General features: G+C 37.7%; 1 protein-coding gene across 2 annotated transcripts in view; it reads right to left on the reverse strand.

Annotated features, from left to right (window-relative positions):
* LOC107662076 (uncharacterized) overlaps positions 1–16514 on the reverse strand; it is a 26919-nt gene that overhangs the window by 8622 nt on the left and 1783 nt on the right. Inside the window, exons 2-17 of one of the 2 annotated variants that reach the window (XM_016451951.1) lie at positions 15193–15727; positions 14600–14699; positions 13798–13844; positions 13591–13707; positions 12377–12502; positions 12099–12266; positions 8591–8712; positions 6172–6517; positions 4611–4689; positions 4456–4472; positions 4215–4337; positions 3184–3309; positions 2502–2645; positions 1904–2034; positions 787–874; positions 437–566 (exon numbers count right to left, since the gene is read on the reverse strand). In XM_016451951.1, the coding sequence (XP_016307437.1) occupies positions 437–566; positions 787–874; positions 1904–2034; positions 2502–2645; positions 3184–3309; positions 4215–4337; positions 4456–4472; positions 4611–4689; positions 6172–6517; positions 8591–8712; positions 12099–12266; positions 12377–12502; positions 13591–13707; positions 13798–13844; positions 14600–14699; positions 15193–15720 (2392 nt within the window). In that variant the 5' untranslated portion in view covers positions 15721–15727. Of the gene's footprint in view, positions 1–436; positions 567–762; positions 875–1903; positions 2035–2501; positions 2646–3183; positions 3310–4214; positions 4338–4455; positions 4473–4610; positions 4690–6171; positions 6518–8590; positions 8713–12098; positions 12267–12376; positions 12503–13590; positions 13708–13797; positions 13845–14599; positions 14700–15192; positions 15728–16514 lie in introns of both variants that reach the window. The other variant, XM_016451950.1, reaches the window with a different exon arrangement.

Raw genomic sequence — 16514 nt, forward strand, 5'->3', positions numbered from 1 at the left:
CCCCGTTAAGCCGAGGGAGGGCTCCTGATCCCCCGTTACACCCAGGGAGGGCTCCTGGCCCAAAGTACAGCCCCGTAAATTTCCCCAAGTATTTTTTTGGGGGGGGGGGGGTCTGTGACCCAGTTTCTGTCCTTCACGTATTCAGTTAATTTGTCCCAGGTGTTTCCTATGTGGTTTCCATTGATCCCAGGTGTGTCTTGTCATCCCATCATCCTGTTCTGTGTATTTAAAGTGTTCCCAGTCCCTAGTTCTCTGTCCGCTGTTAAATATCATCCTGAGTTCGTCTCCCTTGGTTCATGGAATTTAAAAGTCTTGCTAAAGTATTCTCCAGCATCTCCTCGTTTCTCTCTAGTGGATTGTGACAACTCTGAAGTAGGAGCTAATTTAGTTCCCCCAAACGGAGTTCCTAATACAAGCAAGTGTGTGATGGACTTACCCACAATTTGGTCTGGTTGATAAGGGTTCAGAGGGGTTTTGTCCAGCTGACTATTCTCTTCCGAACCTTTAGTTTCACAAACTGGATCCCCACCAACACCTTCACAATCCGGTAAAGAACTGTGCTGGTTCTGCACACACATTTTCTCTTATGATTTTTACAGACAGAGATATCAAATATACCTGACACTTGGCTACCTTTCCTTTAACTCACCCATTTAAAAAAGTTTAAGTTCTGCATTTAAGCATGACTCTTTAGATCAAAATGTTTCTATTTAAAGCACAAGAACAGATTTAGTCAAATGTGTCCAAGATGTTAATGTTCACCTCCTTTGCTCCAGTCTTGATTAACTGGTCATTTTCTGTCCTTTCGGTGCTTGGTTTTATTTCTTTTGTTTCCTTTTTTAACTCTCTTTCCTCTGCATTTTCAGGGTATCTCCTATAATAAAAGAGCATAAACTGAAGATGTCACTACAAACAGAAAATAATAATTTCTTTGTTACTTTCCCAATGGTTGTTACATTACATGCACACTCATGCAAAAGCAGCACAACATAAATGTTCTCTGCACTAGGATGGTTTTCCTAGTTTCCAATTTTATATGAAAGTCTGTGTCTGCATTTGGCTGAAGTCATTTTGTTAAAACTATTTCAAGGTAGTCAGTCGTCAAGGTAGTCAACTATTTCAAAGTGCCGTCAGAATGAGAGTCTAAACAGCTGATAAAAACATCACAATAACCCACAAGTAATCCACACGACTCCAGTCCATCAATTAATGTCTTGTGAGGCGAAAAGCTGCATGTTTTTTCAGAAACAAATTCATCATTAAGATGTTATTAACTTTCAATGGTTGCTTCTGACAAAAACAAGTCCTCTAAAAATAATATTTCTTCCGCCAGTGAAAAAGTTGTCTCGTCTGAATCGGGAGGGAAATATGCATATATTAAGCAAATACGTCTGTGGATTTTGATGTGAGAGGACATCAGGGGATGGACTTTTTTTACTAGAAGCATTTAACTGATGGACTGGAGTTGTGTGATTACTTCTGGCTTTTTGTTCTGTTTTTATCTAATTGTTTGGACACTCATTCTGATGGCAACCATTCACTACAGAGGACCCATTGGTGAGCAAGTGATGAAATGCTTAATTTCTCCAAATCTGTTTAGATGAAGAAACAAAACTCATTTACATCTTGGATGGCCTGAGGGTGAGTAAAGTTTCATCAATTTCATATTTGGGTGAACTATTCCTTTAATGACCTGTACTACAGAAAAGTGAAGTTAGATCTGAAAAATGCTCCAGCAGGAATTGTTTGCAGATTTCTCCTTCAATGACATTTTAAAGTGTGCTTAAATGCTGTCTGGGGCCAACTGTACATTCTGACTATTGCCTCAGAGACAACAATGGAAATGTATTTTATCATTTGTGTATCCACTCTAGTTAGTGACGGTTTTAATGAGAACACCTACCAGCGAATCAGAGAATCCCCTTTCCTGCACATAGCTATCTTCAGCACCGACCCCCAAAATTTGCAAAGCCTCCGACTGTACTGTGCAACCATTTTTTCAGCTGCCTTTGTACTTTCCAGTTGCATGTAACACTGAGAAAGTAACAAGACGAGGCACAGGAAAAACAAATAGCATGAAAGGGTTATGATGGCACTCAAGAAAAAGTGAATATTCACAAATTTTGCTCTGCTGCTCATCACACACTGCAAAAAAGGGCCTTTCTTACTTAGTATTTTTGTCCTGTTTCGAGTAAAAATATCGAAAAATTCCTAAATTAAGATGCATTTACTAGATGAGCAAAATGACGTAAGATATTTAGTCTTGTTTCCAGGGGGGAAAAAAAATAAATGAAGTGCATTTTGCTTAAAATAAGTAAAATTATCTGCCAGTGGGGTAAGTAAATTAATCTTGTTTTAAGAATATTTTACTTACAATATTTTACATTTGCATATTAATTTAGGAATTTTTAGATATTTTGACTAGAAACAAGACAAAAATACTAAGATAAGCCTTTTTTTGCAGTGCAGATAGTGATGAGGGGAAATGCGTGTATACATACCGTTCCTTGATACCTGTTCAGAGAGTAGCCAGTCAGTTTTCCAAAAGGTTTAGTCAGTTTGAAGAGGGATTTGTCTGTGTATTTCTGTCGTAGGTACCTCTGGTTGGGAAGACAGCTGATGAAAACAGACCTCCCACTAGGGCTCTAAACATGGTGTGAAGGATTGAAACCACCACAATCATTTTAGTTTAATTTGGTAATCATTTACATTTGGAATAACAATATTCTCAAGTGTTCACAAGATATCCTTATCTTTAAATTATTTTGGCCATTACATGTTATATGGCAAGTCATTTCAAAACATATGTATTGATTGATGTTTTTTCCCCTTCCACCCAATATTCTATCTATATATTGACAGTTTTATATTTGTATTTATATATTTATTTTATCCTCCATTTATTCTATTCAGAATGTTGCTCATGGACGTGTAGCAGTCTTAACATTCTTCTAAATAATTCCTTCTGTGTTCTTTGGAGAAAACAGCTCACACATTTGAGAGCACATGAGGGAAAGTACACAACAAAATGTTTTTTCTCTTTTATTTTAGTGAACCAAGTTGTTAAGGGAAGCTGTGACATTATGACTACCCTGGCAAACAAAAATTATAGTAAATATATAGTAAAAACCATAATATTGTGAGAAGTTAGTGCAATTTAAACCCCAAAGCACAAACACATACCTCTATTGTTTTCATGGTAAGGCACATGGAAACAAACACCGGCCTGCCACATATCGTTGCCTTGTGATTGCTGTAGAACTGCACCATTTCCTGGGCGTTTTCAGCTGTTTCCAGTTCGATCATAGCCTAAAAGAACACAAACAAACATAACAGCTACAGGCAAAACCTGAAAATTGTATGAGAACTGTGATTAGTAAAACTGAAAGCATATTATGTGGTAGCATGGTTAAAAACATCTGGATAGAAGACAATAACTATCAAGAGATCCAACCACTGCTGTTTTGGTTTTGGCTGTTACAGTTATTGCATGATTAATTGATAGCAATTACAGTGTGTTATGTGCATTGACTGCAAAAAGCTCAGGCTCACTTTCTTTTTTTGTAGCTCATTTCTTTTTCTTTTTTTAGCTCATAATGCATTAACTAATGCAATCATTATTTTTTACCAAAACTGAAATCGAAGTTTTCATCAATCAGTTAATAATTTAGGTAATAATCGATTGATCAATTAAATTTATTCAATAATCAACATTCTAATAAAAAAACTAATTTAAACTACACACAAGGTGTTTTTTATATCAACTTTTTAATAATAGAATTATGTTTCTACTTCAATTTGTTGTGGAATCATGGCTGTTAAAAAATTTTTCAATAAGTAAAACCAGTATAAACCAGTCATCAAGATTTTTTATTTTTTTTTCGAAAATATTTTTGAAAGAAGTCTCACCAAGGCTGCATTTTTTAAATGATTTCTGAAGGATCATGTGATACTGAAGACTGGAGTATTGGCAGCTAAAAATCAGCTTTGCATCACAGGAATAAATTACCATTTTAAAATGCATTCAAATATAAATTAGTTAACTGAAATTGTAATAATACAAAATATTACCTTTTATACTGAATTTTTGATCAAATAAATGCAGCCCAGACTCCTTTTTATATATTATAAAACAAGCCCCCCAACAAAAATTTTGGTTGCTGATATTTCATGCATCACTAATTTTTACCTAACTGTAAACACCAAACACTGACCTCTTGTTTGAATGTGGATAAAGAATGCTTCACCATACTGCCAAAGGGTGCAGACAAACTGTAAAGATCCTTCATCAAGTCAGGCGTCTTCTTTACAGGCCACACCACCACTACTTTACTATCCTGTGATTGTGCAATGAAAAATGCACATTGCTATTGATCATACTGTTGAACAGGAAATATATATGTTTATTTCCTAAGACATCCAACATTTAATGTAAATGAGCGATGTGATGCTTACCTTTGGCACAGTAGAATCTGGAAAAAATGGAAAAAGTGTTAACTGTCATAGACTTAAAGTGCATTGTGGGAGAAATGAATATGATTTGAATTTAAATTCGGCATGAAATGAAAATTCACTATTCTCTAAATGCAAATCAAATCAAAATGAATCACCTCCTGCATTGTTGTCCAGCTCATCTAATGTAACAAAATCTTCTATGTTCTCTGGAAATTCTGCATCATCCAAATCACCCTATAGAGAAATAAGACATAAAGCACACACATCGCTGTTAGTCAAACGGCATCAACATGTTCATGTTGTTTCTGCATATTTTTTTTTAAAAAGTCATATACCATAACACTAGAAAATATGGTGAAATGCACTTAAAACATTTATCAACACAGTATTTTGTAATGTTTTTTTGAAAAAAGTTTCATTGCCCCAAATCGGACGCAAATTGGTGCTTGTTCACGCGAGTGACAATCACGCAGTGTGAATTATCAAAGACGGGATCTGAGAGAATCGCCGATGCGTCAAAATCCTGCTGTGTGAAATTAGTTCTGACTGAAAAATACATCGGCGATGACCTACAGCCAATAAGAGAGCAAGATACAGGGCAGCGGGAAGTTCGGGGAGGACGTTTTGTTTGTGTGTGTGTGCTTCATTTTTTATTAAGCAATTATTAAACAGGTGCATGAAGAAATATATATGCATAATATACAGTGCAGTGAAAAGGTTTTTGCCCCCTTCCTGTTTATTATTTTTTTTGCATATTTGTCACACTTAAAAGATTCAGATCATCAAACACACTGTCTGGTAACTGTAGACCAGTGGTTCTCAAACTTTTGTGGTCACACCCCCCTTTAAACCTATAAAAAAAATCTGCCCCCCTTTCCCGAACCATTATAATCAGTGTGACACGACAAAACCCGATATTAAACTGATGCCTCGTTCTATTTATGACATACTGACACAAAGTTCAAATTATTTGCAACGGTTGCTTTGTCGCGTCCAGTGTAGTGCTGTTGCGGCGCGGCGCGACAACTGTAGCGTCCGGTATAGACACGGTGAGTGAAGACGAGAGCAAGATATGCCTCGTCATATTTTATGCATTTAGCTTTTAAATGACCAGCACCTGCCTGGGTCTGTGCGACTTCATCTATGGCTTTTCTCTTCGCTTTCACAAACCAATCCATCTCCCATTCTAAGTTACGTCCTTTGGCTGTTTACTGTTTTATTTATTTTATTTTTCTGCTGATGGCCCGCGCTCGACTTGAAGCAGCGCTGCTTAGACCGATGGGTGTGTGTCATCAAAGTACTGCGAGAGCTATAAGAGCACGGACGTCTCCTTATGCTTTCTCTCGCCGTACTTTGACGTCTACACCGATCGATCTTCAAGTCGAACACACCTCTTTACTCTCGCGTGTCACGTGACCGAGTGTAATCGCAGCCTCTGCGATTGAAAAATTGCGTTTTCTCATATCGCGATATTATCGCAAATGCAATTAATCGTTCAGCCCTACTAAGGATCTAATTTGAGTTGCTAATAGTAACCTGGGTTTGTGCAACTTTAAGAGAGCAAACAAGCATTTTATTATGTTGCTCAAGTTTGAGGTCAGTAAGATTTTTTTTTAAAGTTTTTTAAAGAATTCTCTTCTGTTCACCAAGGCTGCATTTATACACTCAGATAAAAAGCATTTTAAAAATGACACACTCCACCTTCTATCAACTCACCTCTTCCTCTTGATTCTGCTCTGAACCTCTCTCTCTATTCTCCTCCTCAGCAGTGGTAGGTTTCTCCTCTTCCATCTTTTCCTCCTCTTCCTTTTTTTCTTTCTCCTCAGTTTTAACCACAATGTCTTCTGACCCCTCATTAAGCAGCCCAGGTTCATCCTCCAACTGAATTCCCTCCTCATCATCGAGAACCTTGTCTTCACTTTCCATCAACTCGTCTTCTTTCTCTGTGGCTTCCTGGTTTGAGCTGTCACTTTTGTCCTTGTTGCTAGATATAGACTCTTCTCTTTGTCTGCTGTACTTGCTTGAGTCAGATTTTCTGGTCACAGACTCTGGACTATTTTCTCTAAAAAAAAAAAAAAAAAAAGGTTTTCAGTTAAGGAAGCATTTAAAATAATCTTTAAAAAGTTCAATTCATGTTAAGCTCTACGGACAGTATCTGTGATTAATCAAAACATCTCCGTATTCAGCTAATGGAGGCATGATTCACTTTATTTCCTAATTTTCCCAAACATACAGCACTTATAAATTATATGAATCATGAATGAATAAATTAAAACTAAATTAAAATCTTGTTTTCAATCGTTGTCATTTAGAAATGAGATTGCGTGGGTGTTTGAATCGAGATCGTTTAACAATTAATCATTCTTTGTACAGTTTTGGAGGCTTTTGACAGTTTTTTTTCATAATTTTTCTGAATTCTCATAGACTTTTTTGACCAGTGGATTGACTCACACAGTAATCACGAATAACTGCAGTATAACAAACATTTTATAATGACCACACAAATTACATCAATTACTGAACCAACGCTGAACTGACTTGAGCTAAATGATGACACTGTTGTCTTGAGCTGCTTTACAGCAGAATCTGAACTGACTGTCTAAACTAAAGCAGTACTTTAAATGTAGCACCATTACACTTCCAGACTTTTTGCCCCACAACTAGACATGTGCGATATATTCAGAGACGCGTGATATATCGCATTCAGTAATGCGATATATATCACGATAATGAACATGCATGATATTGTTATCATGGGCACTTCAAAATACAGTGAATAATTATTTATTAGAAATTATTCAGATTTTTTTGAATGCATTAAAATAATACTTTTCCCATCAATCGGGTAAAATGCACAACACCAATGTATGTAGTAGGCTTGCTGCGATAGACAGTGTTGACGGTTTTACCAGTGAGAAGCCTCAACACCAGTTGTCACTTGCACCACCCCACCATCATTTTGATTTTTTATAGTAATAAAAATCATTTAGTTCAGTTAGAGAACAGACACTACAATTAAAACTGAACGCGGCTGCTCAATGCAGCGTGCCGAATGATAGTCGCATCACAGATCAGATTTCATTTATCACGAGCTGACTGATAAGAAGAGTGAGGCGAGACAGACAAGACGATGGCAGAAGTGTTTTTTAAAACGACATGTACATGCGCCTGTTTTAAAAATATTTTGGATTTTGAAAAGCCTGTTGACTTCTGCCATTTATCTAAGGTGATATTGGAAGTTTTTTAAACATTCGTTTCTTATTTATTTGGTTCCACAGTGTTTACTGATCTTCAGTTTTGTATACCTAAACTTTGTGTAAGTTATCTGTTATTATATATTAGGCATCGTGTATTTTTATTCGTTTTGTTAATAAAAGTTCTATGTTCTATGTTGTATTTTGTTGTTGCTTGAATTGAATTCAAGCAATTGATGCCGAATTGACGCTAATTTGAAACAAAGTAAAATGCGCATGGGGCTTTTAAGTGCATGGGGCACTTTCCTTCACTTTTCACTTCATGTAAAAGTGAAGGAAAGTGAGGAAAAGAGGGAAAACTCAAACAAACTAAAAACAAACAACTGCTTGACGCCGAATTGCCGCTAATTTGAAAGTGAAAGTAAAATGTGCACGGCACTTTTACAAGCTATTTAAAACGGAAGGAAACAAGGAAAAGATGGAAAACTGAACACCCCCCACCCCCTCCCTTCCGGGTTAACGGTATTACCGGTATTGTCACACGTCGATTAAGCGGTGGGAACCTCAGTAAACCTGTAAACAAAGCAGCTTTGTATAAACTGCCAATGAAAAATTATTCTAAGCATTTATTAATCTTAGATTAGCACGTTGTTAAAATCAAATATTGTAACTGTATTATTTAATATTTAATTAATTTTTTGTGTATTGCTTTATTGTATTTAAACGTTCAGTTCTTTTTGTTATAAGAAAAAAGTTATTAAACCTGTTATACTGTATTATGACAACACTTTTTTTGCAACTAAATTTCAATACCGTGATAATACTGTAAAAGCTTTAGCAATTATCGCAACATGAAAATTTGATACCGTCACAAGCCTACCCTCAATCAACACACTGGTCTATGTACCTCTTTAGGGCTTGAGATATCAGAAGTCTCTTACCTCAGGGTTGTGATGTGCGACATGGACACTTTAACACTTTTGCCCTGAATCCTCAGTGGGTTACTGTAGTAATACTTCACCATGATGTCAGCATCACGCCAGTCAACCATCTCAATCAAGGCCTACACATATAGACATACAAGAGTTTTACTGGGAAAACAAACAAACAAACAAACAAAATGTATTTCTACAAAGGCTGTCAAAATTAATGCATACAATTAATTGAAAACGTTTATTTAATAAACTGATTGAATTTAACAGTATAATCTCAGTGAAGTATCAATATATATGCACTGATCAGCCAGAACATTTAAACCACTCGCAGGAGAAGTTAACAAGATCGATTATATTGTTACAGGGGCACCTGTTACAGGACATGATATACTGCATGATATACTGTTTTAGGCAGCAAGTGAACAGTCAGTTCTTGAATTTCACGTGTAGAAAAATGGGCAAGCGAAAAGGTCTGAGTGACTTTGACAAGGGCTAAATAATGATAGTTAGACAGCAAAGCACATGGGCTGTTCCCGGTACGCAGTGATTAGTGTCTGCCAAAAGTGGTGCAAGGAAAGATAGAGGAGCTACCGTAGCTTAAACTGCTGAAAAACTCAATGGTGGCTGTGACAGAAAACTGTCAGAATACAGTGGATCACAGTTTACTGTTTATGGGGCTGCGTAGCTGCAGACCGGTCAGAGCTCTGTCCACCACCAAAGCATCTACGTGAGCGTCAGGACTGGACCATGGAGCAATGGAAGAATGTTGTCTGGTCTGATGAATCACATTTTCTTTTAGATCAGATGGATGGCCGGATACACGAGTGTTGTTTACCTGGAGATGAGATGGCAGCAGGATGCACTATGGGAAGAAGGCAGGCTGGCGGAGGCAGTGTTTTGCTCTGCACAATGTTCTGCTGGGAATCCTTGGGTCCTGACATTCATGTGCATGCTACTTCGACATGTACCACCTACCTAAAGATTACTGCAGACCATGAACATCCCTTCATGGCAATGGTGTTTCCTGATAGCAGTGGCCACTATCAGTAGTGTAATGCACTGTCTCACTCTGCAAAAATTGTTCAGGAATGGTATAAGGAACATACCAAAAAGCTCACAGTGTTGCTTTGGCCTCCAAATTCTCCAGATCTCAATCCAACTGATTATCTAGAGCAGTGGTTATCAAACTGGGGTACGCATACATGACAGAGGGGATCCATAAACAAAGTACTGAAATGTACCGTTAATTTAATTATATCACACTCTTAAATAACCTTAAACTAAGCATGTGTTTCTCACAGGTGCGTGCCCCCTCTAGTGTACAAAAAAAAAATGGTAGTGCCATATTTTGCGGTCAAAAAGTGCACCTCTCTTTGCTCACATGCTTCATTCGGAGTGAAAACAGTGAGAGATGTTGTGGTAAGCATGACGCTTAGGTGCTACGGGACGTGCGCTCCATTATGGATTAAAAGAAAGGAATAAAATATAAGGTAAGGTAAGGTGGCAAATAGGTAAATAATTGTAGAACTGCACTGTTTGCTAACATGTATCAATCCGCATGATTACGTACCACGGGACTCACATTCCATCATGAGATCTTTAGGCAGGTGAAAAGCGTGTCGTTAATGCGTACCGTTGTGGCTCCCGCTGGTAAAAAATGGTTAGCCTATATATTGTGTAAGGTGCAAGACAGGTAAAAAAAACAAATAGAAGGAGACCTATTTGCATCTCGAATTGGGAGCTGCCTCCCGGATGGCAGGTTTTGTGGCAGCTGCCTCGCAAAGATGTTTTCCCTTACTGCAAATCGCGCTGTAAAGACCTTGATGCCCTTCGTGACAACGTACCTTTACGTTCTCAGCACTTACTGGCATAAAGAACATATCGACATAGACTGTGTGGGAGAGGAGGATGTTAAATGCCTGGGGCTGGTTGCAACAGTTGGACATACACCCAGTTGTAAGACTAGGCTGGACGTAAAATGCTCTTTAATTTGTGCGTAGAATTTATACCTGTTGCACCATCTCGGCGTAGTTCTATGTCTGAGACTAAATCTTACGCCTAGACAGAGGTAGGTGAAAAGTGAAAAGTCATGATTTGCTCAGACATTATTAGTTTTTAGGATTCATGTCTGTTAATTATTATTGCAGACATGAACTGTAATGTTTATGGTCTTTTCGGGCAGGATAAGCGATATCAATCTCGGTGTAGACTATACCACACTGCCGATAGTAATAGACCTAATACAAAATATATTTCAGTACAGCATGTAGCCTAATTATGCAGTACAACATTGCATATGATCTGGGATTATTAAAGGGGTCATATGATGCGATTTCATCGATTTCCCTTCTCTTTGAAGTGTTACAAGCTCTTGGTGCATAAAGAAGATCTGTAAAGTTGCAAAGACTAAAGTCTTAAATCCAAAGAGATATTCTTTATAAAAGTTAAGAGTCCAGCCCGGGGTCGTCTCATGTGGTTGCCGCAAGCCCGCCGACCTCCGCTCACTCAAGCTGCCAGCCTCCGCTCACTCTAGCCCGCCCGCCGCCGCTCACTCAAGCCGCCGTGTGTTTCGTTGTGAAAGCGAAACTACTTTGTTTGGCCTTCCAAAAGAGGACACGACTAGAAATCACTGGTTAAGTTGTATTTACAACACTGTTCCAAAACAGTTCAACCCAAATATTCAGATGTGTGCAGCACATTTTATGGAGGACTGTTTCCTGATCCTGGGAGAGTAGACTACAATGCCGGCTGTTCTGACTCACAGACTGTAAGTTAGTTTTCATATTTAAAGGATCTGCCACTGACGAGTCAAACGCAAGTTTTGAGCAGTGTAGAGTAGCGCTTGTTGTTTGTCATTTCTCCGATCACAAATACAGACATGGTTTTATGTTTACGCGGCACGATACAACGCGTAAAAAGTCATTATAATCCGTAATTATGTCCCCACTGGATGCAACAAAAGCCTCGTTTATAATGGGTTTTAATGTTTTTGTCTCGTCGCTCCGGCCGGACAGGGCATCACAATATGGTAAGGGGAGTAACATTTCCATCACACGCTTGAGGTATTCGGCCAATCACAATGCACTGGATAGCTGGCCAATCAGAGCACACCTCACTTTTCAGACCGATGAGCTTTGTAAAAATCGACGCGTTTCAGAAGGCGGGGCATAGAGGAAAAACAATAATGTACAGTATGTGGAAAATAATGTGTTTTTTGAACCTTAAACCATATAAACATTTCATTATACCAAATACACAAAATAATGTTCTTTTTAGCAGCATCATATGACCCCTTTAAGACCTCTTGAAATCATAATTAAGACTTCCTTGTACAACTTAAGACTTTTTAAGGCCTTATATTTGATAACTAAATTTAAGACTTTTTAAGACTCCGCGGAAACCCTGTTAGTGTACATTTTCCACCGCCCTAGTTTGTACATTAAAAGATCCCACATTGTATCTTGAGTTTCACTAAAAGTTGACATCACAAGTTCTTCAAGATGGTAATCCTCACCTTACTGTCAGTGAACTTTGACTGCCACACCTCACCAAACATGCCTGCAAGCTCCAGCACTTCAGCCTCCACGTCCTCCCCGGGAGGCAAACGTGAAAAACAAACCACCGAAGGCGCATTTGAACGTTTTGTTCGTTTTGGTGAAGGCACATCAAACTTGAGTGGTGTCTGTCAATCAAATATATGCAAAAAAAATTTAACTGTCAAGGAAATCCATGATAAATGGATAGATTGTTAAACAAAGTATAGAGGGTGTGATTTGTGGGGTTCCTACTCACAAAAATGCCTTCCACTGTTGGTGATAAGTAGAGGATTACTGGGTTCTCCTTTATGAAGGCTGGTTTCAACTGGAAGTGACTGACCATATTCTGAGCCTCCTTGTGAGAATTAAACTCCAAAAATCCCTGTTACCCAGCAACACCCATAAAAATAAATAAATAAAGATTCAAAAAAACAATGAGAGGGTTTTTAAAACCTGTTTCACATATACTAGGTGCATATGAGTGTGACTGGAATGTGAATGGGTGAATGGGTGCCATGCCATCAGAATGAGAGTCCAAACAGCTGATATAAACATCACAATAATCCACAGATATTCCACACGACTCCAGTCCATCAATTAAAGGGATAGTTCACCCAAAAATGAAAATTCTGTCATTAATTACTCACCCTCATGTCGTTCCAAACCCGTAAGACCTTCATTCATCTTCGGAACACAAATTAAGATATTTTTGATGAATTTTGAGAGCTTTCTGACCCTCCATAGAGAGCAAGGGTACTAGACGCGGAGGAAACAAATCGGTGAATAAAGTCGTTGTTTTTGTTTTCTTTTGCACACAAAAAGTATTCTCGTAGCTTCGAAAAATTACGGTTGAACCCCTGATGTCACATGGACTATTCTAACGATGTCCTTACTATGTTTCTGGGCCTTGATCGTGGTAGTACCCTTGCTGTCTATGGGAGGGTCAGAGAGCTCTCGGAATTCACCAAAAATATCTTAATTTGAGTTCTGAAGATGAAGTTGTGTTATTATGAATTATGGACTCATATTTTGGCCATAAGGGATGGTTGAAAGTCATCAGGGCCTCAAAAAGGCCTCAGGGTGAGAATTTTCAGCAATTTATCATTTTGAGTTAACTATTCCTTTAATTTCACTCAATTCAAGTTTAATTCGGTGCTATCTGCTAAACTTCACCTTTCACATTCCACAGAATAAAGTCGGGCATGCAGGTTTAGAACAATGTGAGTGCAAGTACAAGATTTGTACATTTTGATGAACTAACCCTTTAAATATCACTGTAATAAAATTCTGTTACAGAAGTCATTAGTAAAGTGTTATAATGCTACAAGACACTGTTAAACATGTTTACTGCTCAATCACAATACAAAAATCAAGCAATGATGAGCAAAACAAAGTTGCAAGTTGTCATGAAATTACAAAATGGTTCACCACTGAGAATAAATGTATAATGTCTTTCTGGTGTGTAATTACCTTTGCTGGGAACACCAGGTGTTTCACAATTGTGCCGAATGGTTTGCCAAGCTCTAAAAGCTCCCCCACGGCCACAGCACCCATAGGAAATTTGGCAACTACCACTCTTGTATTGGGCTGAGGATAATATAACCACATGAAAAAAAGCAATTTGAGTGCAAAAATAACAGAAATGAACAGAAGACAGCAGCACACAACTTAAATTACCTTAGGAGGGTAGAGGTGGTCTGATGTGGTGGACATGTACTGATCCCCTTAAAAAAAACATTTGTTAAATGTATGAATTTTGTGCAATTTAGTTGTTATAAAAATGTATGCAGTACTATATAAAATAACTTGCACAAGTGAAATTTAAAATTTTAAAACTTAAAAACCCTATGAAATGGCATGATGAGCCAGTTTTCTTTCATATGTTGATGTATTTCCTGTTTAAACAGGAAGTTGGAGAAAATGATACTTAAGGAATTGGCATTTTATAAATAGCCAATAGATTTTAGCTAATGTCACAATCATGAGAGCATTTAAATGGACAAAAATGAACCTATACAGAGGCATTTACAAGATCAATATTTTTGGTTTATCTCTTCTGTGAGCACTTAACTGCATCTTAATAAATAAATAAATATCTATCTATGCTTTCACTTTCCCTTAATCCCTCCCTGTTGTAGCTTGTACTATTCTAAACGATGTTTAAAACTTTGTATTACAAGCACTTGTGTTATTTGCCTCTTTAGGTTGAATCACTTGTTGTATTTCTCATTTGTAAGTCACTTTGGATAACTGAGCCTGCAATTGAATAAATGAAAAAATGAATAAAGGTAAATTGTGGTTCAATTTCAAGAAAAAGAGGAAATTTTTTTTATATTTGCTGTAATTTCCTCCACTTCTAGGAGTACGCTAGCTTGCAGATGATCTCAAAGTTAACAGGCATGAACTAAAAGACACCAAACCCTTTTCTGGGGTGTTAGTAATGAATGTAATAATGAAGTAATGAAATTATTATTCTTACAGTCAGAGTTGCAGGGTCTTTTAGGGGGTGGAAATGAGCGAGTACTTCGTTCCGATTCATGTAATTTGTGGCGGACACCTGAAAGATGGTCTTTCCATGTCTGACAGTCAAGAAAACAAAACATAAGCATTCAGGATAGTGATACAACAGATTATGATAAACACCTTCATCCAGAAAGAAAATCATACATCATGGTATGAGTATAATATATTTATCTAAATGATAATGCCTAACTTTGGATATTCTAGTAAATTAAATGTCTGTTTTTGAAATATTTTGAACTTCTTTGGACCCAAAGAAAAACATTTCAAAATTATGATTGAATGAGTCACATCTGAAGCCTTAAAATCTCCAATATGCATGCAATATATCTATGAGGGAACCAAAATGAAACTCCACTTCACATCATCCCTGTCCCTCACTTCCCAATGTTAAGCAGTACTACTCGCTAATAGCAGCATGGATAGCTTTACCCATAATTTGTGATTTTACAAAATGTTAACCATTTCTAGGTATTTTTGTTGTTTCACTTTAATTGTTTGTTTTATGGTGGTACACAGTTTACCACATATCTTTTTATTTTTGCTAGCTACCTTCATGGAATTCAGCACACACTTGCAAAGAGAGCATTTGTGTGGGAAAACCATTGGGATGTCACCAGACTCCGTATCCTCAGTCACATGATGCCCGCTTTGTCTTTCCCGGGATGACTTCCTGTAGCCCAGGTCTTTTCTTCCTCCTGGGATTAGGTTGTACTTCTCAACCTTCCTATGCCCCTCCCCTCTCCCATGATGGCTCCCAGAGCGCTGCGCTGAGCTGGAAGTCAAGGGGCTTCTGCATCTGTCACTGGTGCATCTTTCGGGTGTATTCAGCTTGTCCTGTGAAATTCTGGACTTGTCTCTGAAGTCGGTGTCTGCGGTAGCTGACTCATTATGGGCTCTCTTCGATTTGAGCTGCATGATTAGATGAGGGAGGGTTTCTACACTAATTTCACTTTCAGGAATCTGAGCAAGTGCATCCACATCTTTTGATGACAAGCCGAGCGTCGCATACAGGCTCTGCGCACCAACAGTCTTGGCTTCATTGGTGTTTTCACTGGCACCGCCATCAAATGTGTCCATCGCCAACCTTTACAGACAGTAAAGAGAATCAGGGAGCAGTCTGAGATTTCACACAGTCAGAACAGAAAAGGCAAATCTATTACGTTTGACTATGGATTTCTTAAACTGAGAAGATGGCACCAGAGATGATCATTATACTACAACAATACAAACATAACATGGTTGATATTATTATATAACATGTATATGTTATCATGCAACACAGAAAAAAACTGAGAAATATCTCACGTTTTTACACTGATTTACACAGAATGGGACAAAAACAGAACCAAAAAAGTTTGATGTGTTAACACTTGAAGAATAGTATTAGTGACAAAACTGACCATATAAGTACTGGAAAATATTACTTTGTTTATATGTATTGCTATTAATGTGATTAGGCTGACAATGGCACCAAGTCTTTACAGAGTCACAGAGAGAGTACACTTATATGACTGTAAACATTTAAGTAAAATTTTAAATAATGCACTTTGTACTAATGTCACATTATTATTTATTTTCAATCATTGTTTTCAATACACTTGATGTGACTAACAAACTAAAGCGCATGAAACATACTTGATCATTTTAGCTGTAGTGCATTATTTGAAATTACATTTAAAGTAGGGCTGCACGATTAATCGCATGCGATATTTAACGCGCATCTTATCAGTAAAGCCGGTTCTGTAATCAGCGGTAAATCTCCATCACCTGCGTGCTTTCACATTGAGCAGCATTAACTACACAGAGCCGTTGTTCACTGACGAGCTGCGCTAAACCACGTTCATATTCGCGCGATTTTTTGCGCAGCTCGT

This window comes from Sinocyclocheilus anshuiensis, unplaced genomic scaffold (genome assembly GCF_001515605.1).
Source record: "Sinocyclocheilus anshuiensis isolate Anshui unplaced genomic scaffold, SAMN03320099.WGS_v1.1 scaffold431, whole genome shotgun sequence".
Lineage (NCBI taxonomy): Eukaryota > Metazoa > Chordata > Actinopteri > Cypriniformes > Cyprinidae > Sinocyclocheilus > Sinocyclocheilus anshuiensis.